The following is a 15,773-nucleotide window of genomic DNA, read 5'->3' as shown; positions in this document are numbered from 1 at the left end:
CTGTTTCAACACTGAGGACTTAGTACCGTTCCCAAGTGGGGATGGCTAATACAGAAACAGTAGTAATTGACTATTAAAAACTACTCATGGGCCACAAAAGTTTCGGATCAAGCTGATATTTACGTGGATTCTTTGTTCAGATTTTTGTGACCTTATCAACAGTTGTCAGTGGCCCCATGAATTTTTTAACGTGGGGATTCAATCACTACTGTTTTATGTGGTATAGCCTGTGTAAGATTTGGATTTGCTACACCCATATCCATAGGTCAAGTGGTAGACCGAGTGAAAGATACCTCGTTTCAGCACTGAGGTCTTGGTATCATGCCTTAACAGGGGTGGCTACCAGTGAAGCATGAACTGCCAGTGGGTGTTCTAACAAGCTAACAAAAAAAATAAATTTAATTTACTTCATTATTAGGATCATGTTTTAAAATAAGCTTTTAAAGTGGTTGGAAGTAACATACATCACTGTGAGCCCCACAGTCAAGGTCCCACCCACCTGGGTGGATATGGGTCTCACCTAATCTGATGGAATATCCATGCCGCCCATCTATTTTTCCAGATCATTTTAGGATATGAGACCAAAATACGGTATTCTCAATCTCAAATGGACCACATTACAGGAAAGAGTGTTGAATGAGTGTGGACCGTGAAATTTTTTTTGGGGGGCCATAAAAGTTTTGGATTTAGCTGATCTTTGTTTTTTCCCTTCATCTAGGTCTGTATGACCTAATCAATAGATTGGATGTCAAATAAAAAGTACAGTGGGCATTAGGAGGATTTTAATGGTGGATATCCAATCACTATTGTTTTCCTGTGGTGTGGTCAACCTGAGATTTATATCTCTCTCATTGAAGCCCTAAAACGATCAATAAAAATGGATGAACGGCATGCATGAGACACATACATCATTGTGGGGCCCACAGATCACAACCACCAGCCACTGGGCTAGTGGCAGGGGAGTAGCCAATCCGTTTCCAGTAACTCATACCATCCCCTATCCGTTGATGCTGCTGTACGTGTGGATCTGCCGGATTTTCTTATTAGATGATCATCATGGTAGGGTCCACCTTTTGAACGGACAAGATTTTCCATATATGGGATACATCTGAGTGGAAAAATGGATGTATCATAACTTACGATCCACCCGCCGTATTTGATTATTTCTCGGTTGAATTTGCAAGCCCATGGTGACAAATCCCGTTCTCGGAAATTTCTCGGCATCGCAATTTATCGGGAGATTTTCATTTGGCGTTATTCTGGAGAGAAAGCTCGCTGAAAATAAAATATTAAAAAATATTTATTATAAATGAATTTAGAACTGCCGACATTTTGATAATAAGGCAATATTGCGCTAATATCGTTTAATGAATTTTCTGTGAAAATATCGTGAGATTAAAAAAATCTCGGCGATATTTGTCACAATGTAGGGATGTACATGATCTGACTCTTTTCCCAGTTTATCAACTGCAATGACAGGGGAAAAATGGAATTAGACTAGCGTGATAGTTCAACACCGTTTTAGAAATGGTGACGATCCATCCACCGTACATTCTTCCCAACGCATCCGCACCGATCATGACTATCAAAATTCGTGTGGATGGCCCACAATACTTAGATGACCTTAAGCATCTGATTTCAACTGATGAATTTGAATGGTTAGGGCCGTTCAATGATTGTGAGTTTTGGGCTGCGCTCTATACATAAATGGCCCCACTGCTCAGACGGTCTGGATTGCCGTACATGGGTGCCACGTGTACGATGGATCAGTCAACTACCATTTTTGAAATTGATGAACTATCACGCTACTCTGTCTAATAAAAAAAATAAATGAAAAAATGACATGGATCTTTCTTCTTCCTTATTGTTGCTGTGGTTGTGGCTGTTGTTGTGGTTGTGATTGTGGTTGTTGTTGTGGATGAAGTTGGAGACCCTCCAACGGCTGCCCACATCGCCTCTTCCAGAGACTAACGGCGTTACATTCCTTGATCACACGCTTGGGGACAGGCAACGGTGGATCTAACTCCACGATGCTGATCACTCCATAATCACCGTCGAATTTCGCGCTTATCCCACGGCTCAGATTCTTCCCTGAGAAGATCTTCTTCAACTTGAAGAATTTGGGACCCTTGCTGCCTGTGTACCCCACCTTGTCTCTCTTGATCTGGCCCATACACCCCACTCTTGGGGATGCTGGCTCGTCGAAATCTGAGAAGTTGAATTTCGGATGGTAGAATGGCCCACCATCGTCGCATTTTCTCACCGTCTCTTTGCCCGATGGCCTTAAACAAGACAAGGCCCTGAATGAGATGATGGGATGATGGCCACTGGCCATGATGGACGGACTGTAGTTACTGATTTTTGTATCCATACTGAAAGAAGGAGAGAGATAGAGGGGGGAGAGAGAGAGAGAGAGAGAGAGAGAGGAGGGAACGGCTTCATCAGATCCTAGGAAGAGGTATTATATCATTTGATTTCGAGGATATGGACAGTATACAGGGGTTTCTAGTTTTTACACGTGGGACCTTTTTTTATGTGATCTAGACCGTTGATCTGTTGGGACATACAATAGATGTACAATTCTGGTAAGATTTTTTCTTCTTTTTTTTTTTTCCGGTAGATAACTCCTGGCCTTTCAGTGGCTTGTAAATTGACGGTCAAGATTGACGTGATGAAGTTCCAAGATTGGTGGCTGTGATCTTCCAATCCTGGAGGCTTTGGCGGGTGGTGTATTTACTGTGGTGTGGTCCACCTGAGATTTGGATGTGCTATTTTGGATTCATATTCTAAAATGAGATGGAAAAACGAATGAACGGCGTGGATATAAGACACATATATCACAGTGGGCTCCACAGTCAGTGATCCACCGACTCCAGTGGGCCCGGGGATCCACCGAAGCCGCGTCCGGTTTCCTCCGCGTGTGTTAAGTTAGATGCCGGCTACGCGGATTAAGTACTGAACACTGCCACGTGTCGACTGAATCCGCTCTCTGCTACGCAACGATTTATATGTTTTATCCGTACCGACCATTTTGTACCATACTAGTAAGGAAAAAAGAGCCATTGAACACCTAGTGTTGAGGTAAAAAATTCGACCACCATTCATTCAATGTTGTGAACTTAAAAGAGACCTTTGTCCTGCACATAAAGGTGAGCAAAGGAGACTTTGGTTTAAACAGAGAGGAATTTGGGTTCAAGTTGTGTGGTGTAGAGAGAAGCTGCAAGATATTGTGTACCTGTTGCAATGGGATTTCTAGGTATTTATATCTGTGGGTCGGGTGGATTGTGTCCGTAAATCTCGACATGATTTACTCCATCAAGCAGATATTGCAATCGTGGAGATATCCTCCACAATCTTTGAGTCGCGTATCGCATTGTGTCTTAATGGGGCGTATCATAGGGCGTGATCTTCGGCCCACGTCCATACTTGAACTGATTTTCTAGCTCAGTACTCTGAGCTCATGGTCGGATGGTCCTCATCTGGACTCGGACTCATCCTGTCTAGGTCTGCGGCTGAGCACTAGTAGTTGGGATTCGTAGTCGAGGTATTAGAATCGGAGTCTGTCGAATATGCCTGTCCTGGGCCTTAGTCCTCGGCTTCTGGGTCGGAGGTAAGTTCTGCTTAGCTGATTTACAGGCGTGAGTCTTCAGATGAGGATTTCAGCTCGGAATCATGACTCCTCAAGAGAGAGTACGATTAACCCAAACCTCAATAAAAAAAAGGTCTACTCAGACTCAGAATGATGTTTTCCTTCCGAGCATTGGGCCCTTACTAATCAGCTTGACTTGTCTGGGTTACATTTCCCCATAAAATCTACCATTAAAAACTTTCTAAGCCTCAAGATAACCCCAGTGTAATATTTATTTGCCGTCCAGCCTATCAGTTATGCAACGAGCACATGTATTATTTGCCGTCCAGCCTATCGGTTACGCAACGAGCACATGTATGGATGAAAAACACAAATATCAGCTTAATCCAAAACTTTTTTAGCCCTCGACGAGTTTCTAATGGTGAGTGTTCATTTGCCACTGTTTTCCGTTGTACGGTCCACATGAGATTTTGATCTATTTAATTTTAGTGATTATACTGTAAAATGAGCTGTCAAAATGAATGAACGGTGTAGATAAAACAAATACATCATTGTGTGGCTTAAAGTGCACCGTCCAGTAGACTGGCAGTGTCAGTGGGCAATCGGCCTCCAATGCCGACCATTTGTTTAGCTAGGCGCTGATGGCCTGCCACCCCCGACAGAGGAAACTCCTGTAGTCGGAAGGAAGGCAGGCTCAAGGTGGTATTAGTGATAAATCCACTCACTCAATCCGTTTTTCAGCTTATATTAAACAATGAGATAACAAATGAGGTGGACCAAAACTTAGGTGGGCCATACGACAAGAAACAGAGGAGATTGAATACCTACGGTTGAAATAGTAGGGACAGTCTATTTTTCTGTGTTGTCAGTTCATCCCAGTGAGAATGACCTTGTGAACGGTTTGGATGGCATATAAACATCACAGTGGACCCAGAAAGGTTTCAACGGTAGGGATTTTCCTCTTCCTTGTTCCTGAAGTGGGTGTCTCAGGCAATGCGCGTGTGGTCCACCGCGATGGAAATAAAATCAAAGAGATAGACTAGTGTTTTGGACTACTAGGCTACAGGTGGAACATGTGCGCGCTGGCCGACCTCTAACATGTATGGTTTAGTTAGATAGGCTCCTATGTTAGTTTTACACCGTTTAGAAATTGGTGGTTACTCATCTTCCACACACATGTTACTGAAGTACAGCTATCCAGACCATTTAAATTGTACTGATCAAGAAATTATATCCGTAAAATTAACGGCTATTAAATGGATTTAAAATTAAAATAAAGAGCGGTCTAAACTCGGAGAAAAAAACTAAGATGGTTAATATTACATTGTGAGTGCAATTTATTTTTGGTTATGCTCCTTTCACGATCGGTCCAGTGATTTTGACGGTCTGGATTGCCGTAAAAATCTTCCATATGGAGGTTATAAAAGTCACCACCGTTTTCTAAATGGGACAAAACTAACGTATTACGCTCTACGCTTTCTTTGTTATTTTCTTGGAAAGTAGTGGCAAGTCGCACGTGGGATGCACGTGATAGAAGTTGTTTAAGTATGGAGGAATAGTCCAGTGGTCGTGCCGACATTTTATCAACTAAGTTCCGGGTTTTCAGTGTGTAAAATTGGTAGTCATTGATAAGCGATCTGAGCCGTTGATGTCTTGGGCCTTACTCTTGATGGCCTATGTACTAAAAATCTCCCACAATGGAGATACTTGGAATAGATATGTTGCCTTTTTTTTAATGTGAACCGTTCCTATATTTTCTTGATCAACCGTCTATTTATTTGGCCACCTATTTAAAGGTCAAGATCTTTCCTTTCAGGAATTTTTGGTGAATCACGTAGTATCACCGGTTTGGATCACTGAACCATGGGCCCTGCTTATACCAACCGTAGTCCCAAACGGCACTGTAAAAACTACGGACATTCGGGTAAGTATCCTATTAAAGAATGGTGGTGCACGCTTGACTAGTAGCAAGATTGTCTGGGAATATCTCGAGGAGTTGCATGATACTCGGGCAGCGTATGACGCTCGATATGCTGGCGTTCAGAAATTTTACACGTGGCATACAATCCTAAGATCAGATAGGTTGAACAATGCTGACCTCTGATTCATGGACACTTGTATGCTATATGCAACTTCTAAGTGCATGTGTATCATCCATCACACTGTCAGAGTATCAAAGTTTTAATAGATTTATAAGGTGGTTTCCAAGGTGATCCGGATGGTCCATTTTTCAGGTTGGTTACACATTGACGAAAATAGATCGTTAGAAAAATGATAACCAACGGTCTACGTTCAGCCTTCCAGTGTCACTCACCTGATGTGTTAAGCAGCTTAATATCCAGTTGGAAAGTCATGCAATGAGTGGACAGTGTGATGAACGTCCCAGATCTTGCATACGTGTTACAGTTTGCCATGTGTGATGCATTTATATTTGGCGCTTGAAGATGGGGGCGTGTGAAGCTAGACTAGGCCGGAGGGTTTTTGTTTGGAGCTATTTGGCTAAGGCCACCGGCCAAAAGCGTGTATAAGGGAGCTCATGTGCCATCGTAGGTATATGTGGAAAGCATGCAATATCCAAGCCATCCATCATCTGGGTCCGACGGTGTAGATGTTTTTTTACGTAAATAAATATGGGCCCATTCATCAGGTAGACCGAGATTTTAGGGTTTAAAAATAAATATGGTGGGCACAGTTTTATTATTATTAGTATTATTATTATCTTTTAACTTAAGGTACATCTGCTTTGTAGACTGTGACCTACTTTAGGTTGACTTATTCGTAGATGTGTATCCCATTAACTGATGATGTGGCATAACGTGGCATGATGCTAATGAAAATGTGATGACGTGGCATGCTGCTGATGGGTCATTATTAACGCAGGTTAGACACGAATTCATAATAAAAAATATTAAAAAATTTCTTTTATTTAAAATAATTTTACATTTTTTTATGTGTTTTATATATAATAAATACATATGACGTTTCTTTTTCACTATGGATAATATTGGAGCTGTTTGGCTAAATATAAATGCTTGTAAAATATGAGATATGAGTAGTAATGGCTTATAAATACTACGAGTACAGATTTTTACTTGTTCAAATTTTTTTAAAGTGTTATATAAACTTTGTGGGCCCCACCATGATGTATGTGTTTCATTCATACCATCCATACATTTTGCCGTGTCATTTTAGAGCATGTTTTAAAAAATGAGGCAAATCCTATTTTTAATCATATGGTAGGTGTTCAATCTCTATTTTTTGTAGTGTGGTCCACTTGAGATTTGGATTTACATGATCTCTGGCCTCATGCCTTAAAATGAAATGGAAAAGGAATAAAAAGGTGTGGATATGACATATACCTCATGGGGTCCACTTGTTACATCCTTGACTTTTGCAAGATCGTTAAGGTGAATTTTTAGAAATCGGAGAGTTACTAGGTATACTTTTATCTCATTTTAATAGTTTAGCCCAAAATTTAATTATATCTAAAGCTAATTTCTGCTATTGAAACCTTGTTAGGGCCCACAATGATGTTTATTTAACATCCAATCTATTCATAAGATTACACATATATGGATGAACGGGGAAAACACAAATATCAGCTTGATTAAAAACTTCAGTGGCCCCAAATAATTTTTCAGCAATATACATTCAATTCATTCACATTGTTTTCTTTGGTGTGGTTTGCTTGAGTTTTGGATGTGCTTTGTTTTTTAGCTTGAGCCCTAAAATTATCTGGTACAAGGGATGGACAAAGTAGATATATAAAACACAAAAATCATGACAGACCCCACAGACTTTACTACATACTGAGTTACTCAGTATGCAATCTGCTTTAAAATTTCTGACACTAAATAAGACATAACAGTTGTCATTATATGTATTTGCAATTAATCAAATAGTTTTAACGAAAATGTTAAAGGTTTATGGTAGGGGTACACATCGAACCGGTAGAACCGTGAAACTAGACCGGAACCGACCAAATGGTCTGCTTTGGTCTGATTCTAGAGTGCATCGATTCTGGTTTCAGTTCTAAAAATTAAAGAACCAATTACATCGGTTCGGTTATCAATTTAAGAGTATGTTGAACCGATCCGTAGAACCAAACTGTAGATCCAAATCACGAAACCGAACTGTGGAACAGAACTTGGAACCGATCCTCTATCTCTTGGTCTTCTCTCTCTCTCTCACCATTCAATTGGGCTGGATTATAAAAAGTCCGGAACTGTGGAACCGATCCGAAACCAAATTGGTTGTAACTGTCCGATACCGGTTCAGTTCTAGGGTGTCAACGGCCCAGTTTCGGTTTCAAAAATCCTAGAATAGTTAGGAATGATTTGATTCCAATTTCACTCTAGAACTGGACTGAACCGGCCCGTTTGCACCCCTATTTAGCATGATGTGAATTGCTTCGTACTCGGACTGTCTCCATAGCAGAATGGGCACAGGCTTCGAGGGGCCACTGACATGTATGGGTTTTATCCACACCATGATGGACTTGACTTTGCAAAATGTACATAAGCTCACAAATGAGACAGATGGAAGGCCCGAGTGTACCATACCACATAAAATAGCAGTTATAGTAACACCTACTATTGAAAACTCTGCGGGGCCACCATGATGATTAAATGCCATCCAACCTGTTCATGAGTTCACATAGACCTGCATGTAAAACACATTGGGCCCCACCATGATAGTTGAGTGACATCCAACTCGTTCATAAGGTCACATGGACCCAGATGAAGGGAAAACACAAATATCAGCTCAATTCAAAACTTCAAAAGCTTAGAAGAAGTTTTCAATTGCAGGAGTTTAATCCTTATTATATAATCCACTTGAGCCTTGGATCTGCCTCATGTTTTTACCTTATACAATAAAACGATATGGCAAAGTGATGGACGGTGTGGATAAAACCGGGTACATCACGGTGGCCCCTCATAGCCCCTGTCCGTTCCGATCCGGAGATTGGCAGGGGTAGGACTCAATCCATGTTCTATTGGGCAAGAACGTCTACCACTCGTAAAGCTACTCATTCAATGAATGTACCGATTCTGACATTGATGTAACATGGTTGAAAAATGAGTCCAGATCCTCTGCTGCTGGGAAACCGGATTCTTTGAAATTTGTGTAACATAGCAAAGCTCCTGTTATCGCGAGAAGTACATAAAGCGATAATTTTTTGTGATATTTTCGCAAGATTTTTAAAATATTTGCGGATTTTAGTATATTATGTCTTATCAAGATAATAATTCAAAAAGTAATTAAAAGTTAAAGAGCTTGTTATATAAAGATATGCTCTTGAAACTTAAATTGATTTAATAATTCACAATGATACTCTTAATATTTATATTTTTGAGGAAATTTTCTTGAAAATATCTCATGAAAAACTTCAAAATTTGTAAGCCCACTAAGAAATTTCCACGTGGAGAACTTTTCCAAGTTGTTGTGGATGTGTTCGAGGTTTCTAGCTTTGATATTTTTGGACGATTCTATTTCAAGAAGTATTTAATTTAGGGATAAAGACGTTTGGTTAGTGGAAGTATTAATTACTTATTAAAACACAATCATTCAACTAATTTATAGGCCTGTTTGGATGCACCCTCAAAAGGGTGTTTGGCATTTAGACAGCATTTTGAGCCCAACAGCAGTTTCTAGTTGTGAGTTGACAGGCAAAGCAAGCGAGAAACCTTCTTCTCTGCAGAAAGTCTCTTTTGTGGTAGTTGTGTCCAAGCGAGCCCGTTGGCTAAATATATATACCATCGTTAAAGTCTATTAGATTGATTTACCATTTTCTAGTGGCTCGAGCTTTTAGAACAAGTGGTCTGTTAGATTGATTTACCATTTTCTAGTGGCTCCAACTTTTAAAACAAGTGGTGGTTTAACATGATATAAGGGCAGAAATTCTAATCACTTTGGTATTACCACTAAAGTGGGTGCTGACTTACTCACTACTCAACACGTGATCATCGCAGGGGGTCAACTTTTTTCGGACATGAGTTGAATTGCTTGAGTCTTTGACACGTGTGCCATCCCCCATATATCCAACATGTATGCCATCCCCTCGCACGAGTGGCCTTTCCATATCCTCCAAAGACAACCTTTCCATAGGACCCTATTTATAGGGGTGGCAATGGGTTGGGTCGACTGGTCTGATCCTGTTTTAGAAAGTGGTCCCAGCCAAACTATAAATGGTTAACTGGTCAGGCTTGGGTTGAACCCCACCCAACCCACTCGTAAGTTATCAACCGGTTGGACCAGATGACTCGACCATATCCAACCCAAAACGCCAAACAAAAGAGAAAAGTATAAATGACTTTTGGTTTAAATGGGTCATATTGAGTCGAGTCAGGCTCGAGCCATTTACAGTTAAATGGGTTGGGACAGAGCAAGTTGGGCTTGCTGAACTTTTTAGTGGGTTTGATCATGTCAGGAGGTTAGAGCCCACGGCCTGGAGTTGGGCCATTTATTAAATGGGTTAGGTTTGGGTTGGCCCCTATTCGGTCTGATCCCTACTTATTTGATACTTTGGGAGACTACCATACGATATTGTATATGTACCGTTCAGTTCGGTTTTCGGCTTGTACAAATGGGACCCGTTGTTTATTGATCCATTGTCGCGTGTCGCCCCCTCCATTTACACATGCATAAGGATCTCCTAGATGGAAAAATCATAAACCTTACAGTATGTGGGCCACAAACAAACGGCTGAGAAAGAAACTACTAAAGTGGTTCCATTCGACATATTTTACTGCTAGGATCCTAAAATCTAGAGGGATTTTGGTTCATGGGCCATCCATAGTAAGGCTATGTTTCTGTAAGTTGTCTGCCCATTTAAAAAATAAATAAATTATGGTACATATGCTGAGAGACCAACATGATTTTTTGGTCCGGCTCCTCCAAACGGTGTTCCAACTGATGGATGTCTTGGATGGGCTGCCATCGCACTCAGCTGAAACTCTTGTAATTCTACCACTTAGGTATGAGGCAGGGACTCTTTTTAAGTTGGTTCATGTTCATCCCTATTTTTAGGAATTCCTGCGTGAGCCAATTATTAAAAATTGTGTGTAATTAGGAGAGAGTTGCATAATATATTTGAAGATTTTTGAAGAGGTTTTGCAGTTAAATAGCTAGTGTTTGAGCAGTGCCTCGTCATTCACTAAGAGAAAATTGTCGAGCAAAAAATAGCTGTGTTAAAGTGGTTACTAAGACATATGATAGGCTTAGAAACAACAAAAGCAAGTAGTGCTAAAGCGGTTATAACATCTGTCATAGCGTAGGAAGAATCCAGATTATTAATCTAATGTTGTAAATAATGAAGGAAATCAGTACTAAAAATAATCTCTTACCAACCAAATCAAAACAAAACAATTATATCTTTTAATTATTTGCCATTCACATCCTTAGCACACTATTTATCTTTATCTATCATTTACATTCCTTAATATAATCTTTATATTTCTCTATCATTTACATTCTTTAATGTAATCCGTAAAAATAATTTAATAGCTGTTAACTTTAACTTTAATTTAAGTCTATGCTCATGCATTGAATTTAGTTCGACTATTAAGTAGGGTTCTCACTACCCATTTGATCAATGGACATAAATGTGGCCGGTCAAAATCCTTTAAACCGAAAAACATCCAATCAACAAGTTGGATCAATCCATTTGTTAGGATCATCAAGAATCACTTTACGAGGTAATAGTAACCATCCTATCCATGGCTTGGAAAAAGGATGGCTATGGATTAAATCATCCAATCAGTGTGATTTTTATTTTTTTTTAATGGTGGCCCATCAAATGTGTTATGAATGTAATGTACAGTTCTGATCAGTCGATTAAATGGTCTTAGTGAACTTATGCAACTAGGAGCACTATAACTTATAGTGCTATGAGAGCACATGAGCATTTCTCAAATGTCTTAATAAGCATTTCCAAATACATCTGGCTCAAATCTGGACTTAAAGTAGGTGAATTCTTATCAGGATTGGTGGGCCACACCTCGAGACACTCTAAATATTTGCTTTCGGAGTCTTCGGCTTTTGTGAATTGAAAAGGAGATCTATTCTCTTTCTTGGCACACGTGTGCGAGATCTCGACATTTTACTGGATGGGGCTCAACGTGAACATGCCCTATAAGAAATCCAGACCATCACCTTCTTCATTTGGGCCACACCAACATGTCAAATACAAGCCGCTGGTGCTTTGCGTTTTTAACCGTCCACTTCTCTCATGCGAGTGTGGCCCACCTGAATTCGCTTGATTTATGGGACAGGGCATGTTCACTGTCGGGACCACCTAATGAATTGCAAGAATCTTGCACACGTGTGCAACAATTCCCTTGAATCTCCCTCCACACGAGGAAAAACAGTAGAGCGTTTCTCAAGCAAGGCCGTCAACGAGGTGGGCCCAGGCTGAGCTGGTGCCATCAGACTTTTGAAGTAAAGGCAACTAGAAAAAATGACAACTTCAGCAAAAAACAAATAAAGATATTGACAGTTTTTCTATCCACATTACAATACGTTGCTGTTACTCAGTTACCAGAATCCAGCATGGCATACGAAATGAGATCCAAGCCCTTCATGAGATGGGTCACAATCTTCTTTTGCACTGGAACAAAAATCAGGCCGTTCAGATCAGTAGGCCACAAATTTAGAAAAGAAATGATCGGATGAAAGAACTGTCCGAGCTTTTCAAAGGAACATGGATTGCTGATGTATGTTTTTTTATCTACGCTGTCCATTCATTTTTTTCCAACTCATTTCAGGGCATGAGCCAAAACGAGGCAGATCCATATCTCATGTGGACCACGTCAAAGGAAAACGTGGTGATTGTAGCCCACCATTAAAAACTTATTGGGAGCCACAAAAGTTATGGATCTAGCATCATCCTTCCATCCAGGTCTCTGTGATCTTCTCAATAGGTTTGATGGAAATAAACATTACAGTGGGCCTAGGAAAGTTTTAACGGTGTGCATTTAATCCCCCTGTATTTCTGCGGTGTGGTCTACCTGACATTTCAATCCATCTCATTTTTTGTAGCTGTAAAAATGGATGTACGGCGTAATACCAACGGCATTTTAGGGCCTTACATAGCACTGTCTAGCAACGGCGTCAGTGTCAGTGTCGGACCTGAATAGGGTACAACCCCACCACGACCTATCTAGATATGGAGTCCTGTCAAGCCCACAATGATATATATATATATATATATAAGAACTGTAAAAAATCGATGCACGCATAATACCTACGGCATTGTAGGGCATCCAGAGCACTGTCTAGCAGCAGCCTCACTACTGGCCGTGTAGTGTCAGTGTCGGACCCTGGCTGTGTAGTGTCAGTGTCGGACCCCGGATAGAGTACTATCCCACCACGACCTATCCAGAGACGAAGAGTCTTGTCAAACCCACAATGTTATATATATATATATATATATATATATATATATAGTGAGAGAGAGAGAGTCGGTCTCCTGCATATGGTACCGCAAGGAGATCATATGATTGGGATTCTGCCGCATTGAGAGAGAAAATAAATATCACGGTGTACACTAGAAAGTTTTCAACTATAGGAGTTCCATCTCCACTGCTTCGTGTAGTGTGGTCCACTTGATACTTTGATCTGCTTCCTTTTTAGTCTCGTGACTTAGAATGATTTAACAAAATATGCAGACTGTGTGGATAAAATATATACATCACAATGGGTCCCACAGAGCCCTTAGAATGACCGTACGTCTCTAGCTAGGTCCCGGTGGGGATAGTACCCAATCCGCGCCCCTTTACATGATGGTACCCATGAAAGGTTTGGATGCCATGCTCTCACCGACATGTCCATGAGCTGCCTTATATATATATATATATATATATATATATATATATATATATATATATATATATATGCGTGTGGACTTGGCAAACCTCCTAATGGGATTGCTATAGGGTGACTCATGGCACGTGCAGCATATGACACGTGTTGGTCCTTTTTCCCTCCATTCAAATTTTTACACGTGTAGAAAATCTGTTTTTTGCCTACGGCGTGTTCACAGTCGGACTCCACGTGATGAATGGACTGGGCTCATTTTCTTTAGGCCAGTATTGGAACGAGGCTAAAAGCTTGTGGACTGGGCCTTGGCCCTAGTTGTTGGGCTTCTGAAGCTCCAAATCTGGTACGTATCGCCCAAAACATACCGGTTTTTACTCCGAACAACAAACAGCCATACACGGCGGCACGACAGAACGATACAACCTGTATCGGTCTATCGGTGGTGACCGATGTGGTACACCAAAACTGATTTGATTGGACGGGTCTTGTATTCCAGCTAGTGGGCTGGACAGGTGGGTCTGGTTTCTGATTGTTAGATTGATGACTGGGCTTGGGCAATGTCCAGAACAGCCCAGATTGGTCCATTAAACCTCTTCAATGGTCAAGATCACCATACACATTGGCCATGTGATGTAAAGCGGGTTGTAGACACTTTTATTTCCAAGATAGATTAGAGAAGGCCTGATCAGAGGCAGAAGTCATCAAGACCGTCAGAACCTTAAAACAAATGTACCTTATATGATTTTGGGGAAAGGACGAGCTACTTAAGCCAGTCAACCCGGCATAGCCGGGTTGTCCACGCTGAATTTGGGAGATTCCATTGTATCAACGGCCAAATTCCATGTTTAATTTCATTTTTACTATAAATAATAAGTTTTAGTTTGATTATAACTCTTCATACGTGAGGCTTTAAGAGTGGCACCCATCATGAAAAGTGTTTAAAAAAATTTGAAGAATTACGTGTTAAACCACATAGTACACTTACTATAAATAGAAAGTTTATTATTTATATGAAGTTACGCAGTTTAGGGAGTTTTAGTTATAGTTTAATTTCTAAACTTATTTCAAGTCTTAGTATCTCAATTTAAAAGGTTGTTGACTCATTTATTTCATCTATCAAACAATAACTGAACTTCTTTCATATATCTTAAAATTATTTTTATTTCTTTTCCTCGTAAATTTGAGAAGTCATGAGAAGCTCTATTAATTCAAAATAGTTATTTACCGTAGTTATCTATGAGGAATACGGTGATGGACCTCATCACGTTCATCTTGCGTCACCATGTGTATCGACCTCATCACGTTAATCCTTGCGTCACCATGTGTATCATCGGACTCATTTCATCATATATTATTTATCTTTTTATGCTCCATCATAGTCGGATTCAATCGGATGGTCATGATGATTCCATACACATAAGATCCATGGTTTGATGATCCAGGCCGTTGGATGGCCAAAAAGTCTTGCACACTGGAACATCCTAGCCTTCAAATCCTTAGCTTAGACAGACCGTTAAAGAAAATAATTTAGCGATGGTGTGCTTCAAAGGAAGTTAGGAAACATATTGAACAGTCAGGATCGTCCAGTCTGGAAGTGATGGTGCCCAGGATCGTCCATCTATGTGGCAATCAAGCATTTCTCCTCTACTAAAGCCTCAACGACTGCACATTTGCACGTAGCACCCCACAAACATAGAAGGTCCAGATCAGGTTGGCCACGTGCACCAAGCAAAATGGATGGCTAGAAACTTATGGTTTTGGACTATTCAGGTTGGATTTCGACATGTTGTCTCTATATGTTAGCGGCCAGCTGTAGATGGATGGTCCATCCACCTTTGCTTCTGCCACGTTTATGGTGGGATCTCTCTTACAGGAGGTTTGGCAATCATACGTATGGGCCCAATGATTTGCTGATCCAAACTGTTCATCTGATGGGCCTCATTTTTGATAGGTGATGCCCAACAAACCTCTCAGATTTAAAGTCCTAAACCTTGAATATTTGACCTTTTCCGTGTTGAATGTGGACCGTAGCTGTAATATTTGACCTTTTCCGTGTTAAACGGAATTATTTTTGTATAATGTGAAGAATTCTATTTTCAAGAATTCTTCACATTAAGCTCCACGGTTAGGATGATGAACCAAGGGCCTTTGAAGCATACAATCTTGTGTGTTGACCGCTCATGGACTGTTTGGATACAAGAAGATTTTTGTCATATAAGACTTGTCTTTTAGTAAACTTCTAAATAAGGACTAATCTTTTTTGCTATATTCGAATGAGTGCTTAAGGTTTGCACTGTTGGTCCAAAAAGCCCCAACGTTTGGTATTCATGCGATAGTTTATTTTGTAGAAGTAAAAATGTCCTTA

General features: G+C 40.4%; 1 protein-coding gene across 1 annotated transcript; it reads right to left on the bottom strand.

Moving 5' to 3' along the window:
- Nucleotides 1-1,861: 1,861 nt before the first annotated feature.
- On the bottom strand, nucleotides 1,862-2,371 carry LOC131244038 (uncharacterized). Its single transcript, XM_058243704.1, has one exon. It carries the CDS (start codon nucleotides 2,369-2,371, stop codon nucleotides 1,862-1,864), a length of 510 nt encoding a protein of 169 aa, XP_058099687.1.
- Nucleotides 2,372-15,773: the final 13,402 nt, after the last annotated feature.

Source organism: Magnolia sinica, chromosome 4 (assembly GCF_029962835.1).
Source record: "Magnolia sinica isolate HGM2019 chromosome 4, MsV1, whole genome shotgun sequence".
Lineage (NCBI taxonomy): Eukaryota > Viridiplantae > Streptophyta > Magnoliopsida > Magnoliales > Magnoliaceae > Magnolia > Magnolia sinica.
This window is presented reverse-complemented; position numbering and strand designations above follow the sequence as displayed.

Excerpts from the sequence above, each read along its gene's own strand:
- LOC131244038 (XM_058243704.1), bottom strand. The coding sequence starts at position 2,371 with ATGGATACAAAAATCAGTAACTACAGTCCGTCCATCATGGCCAGTGGC.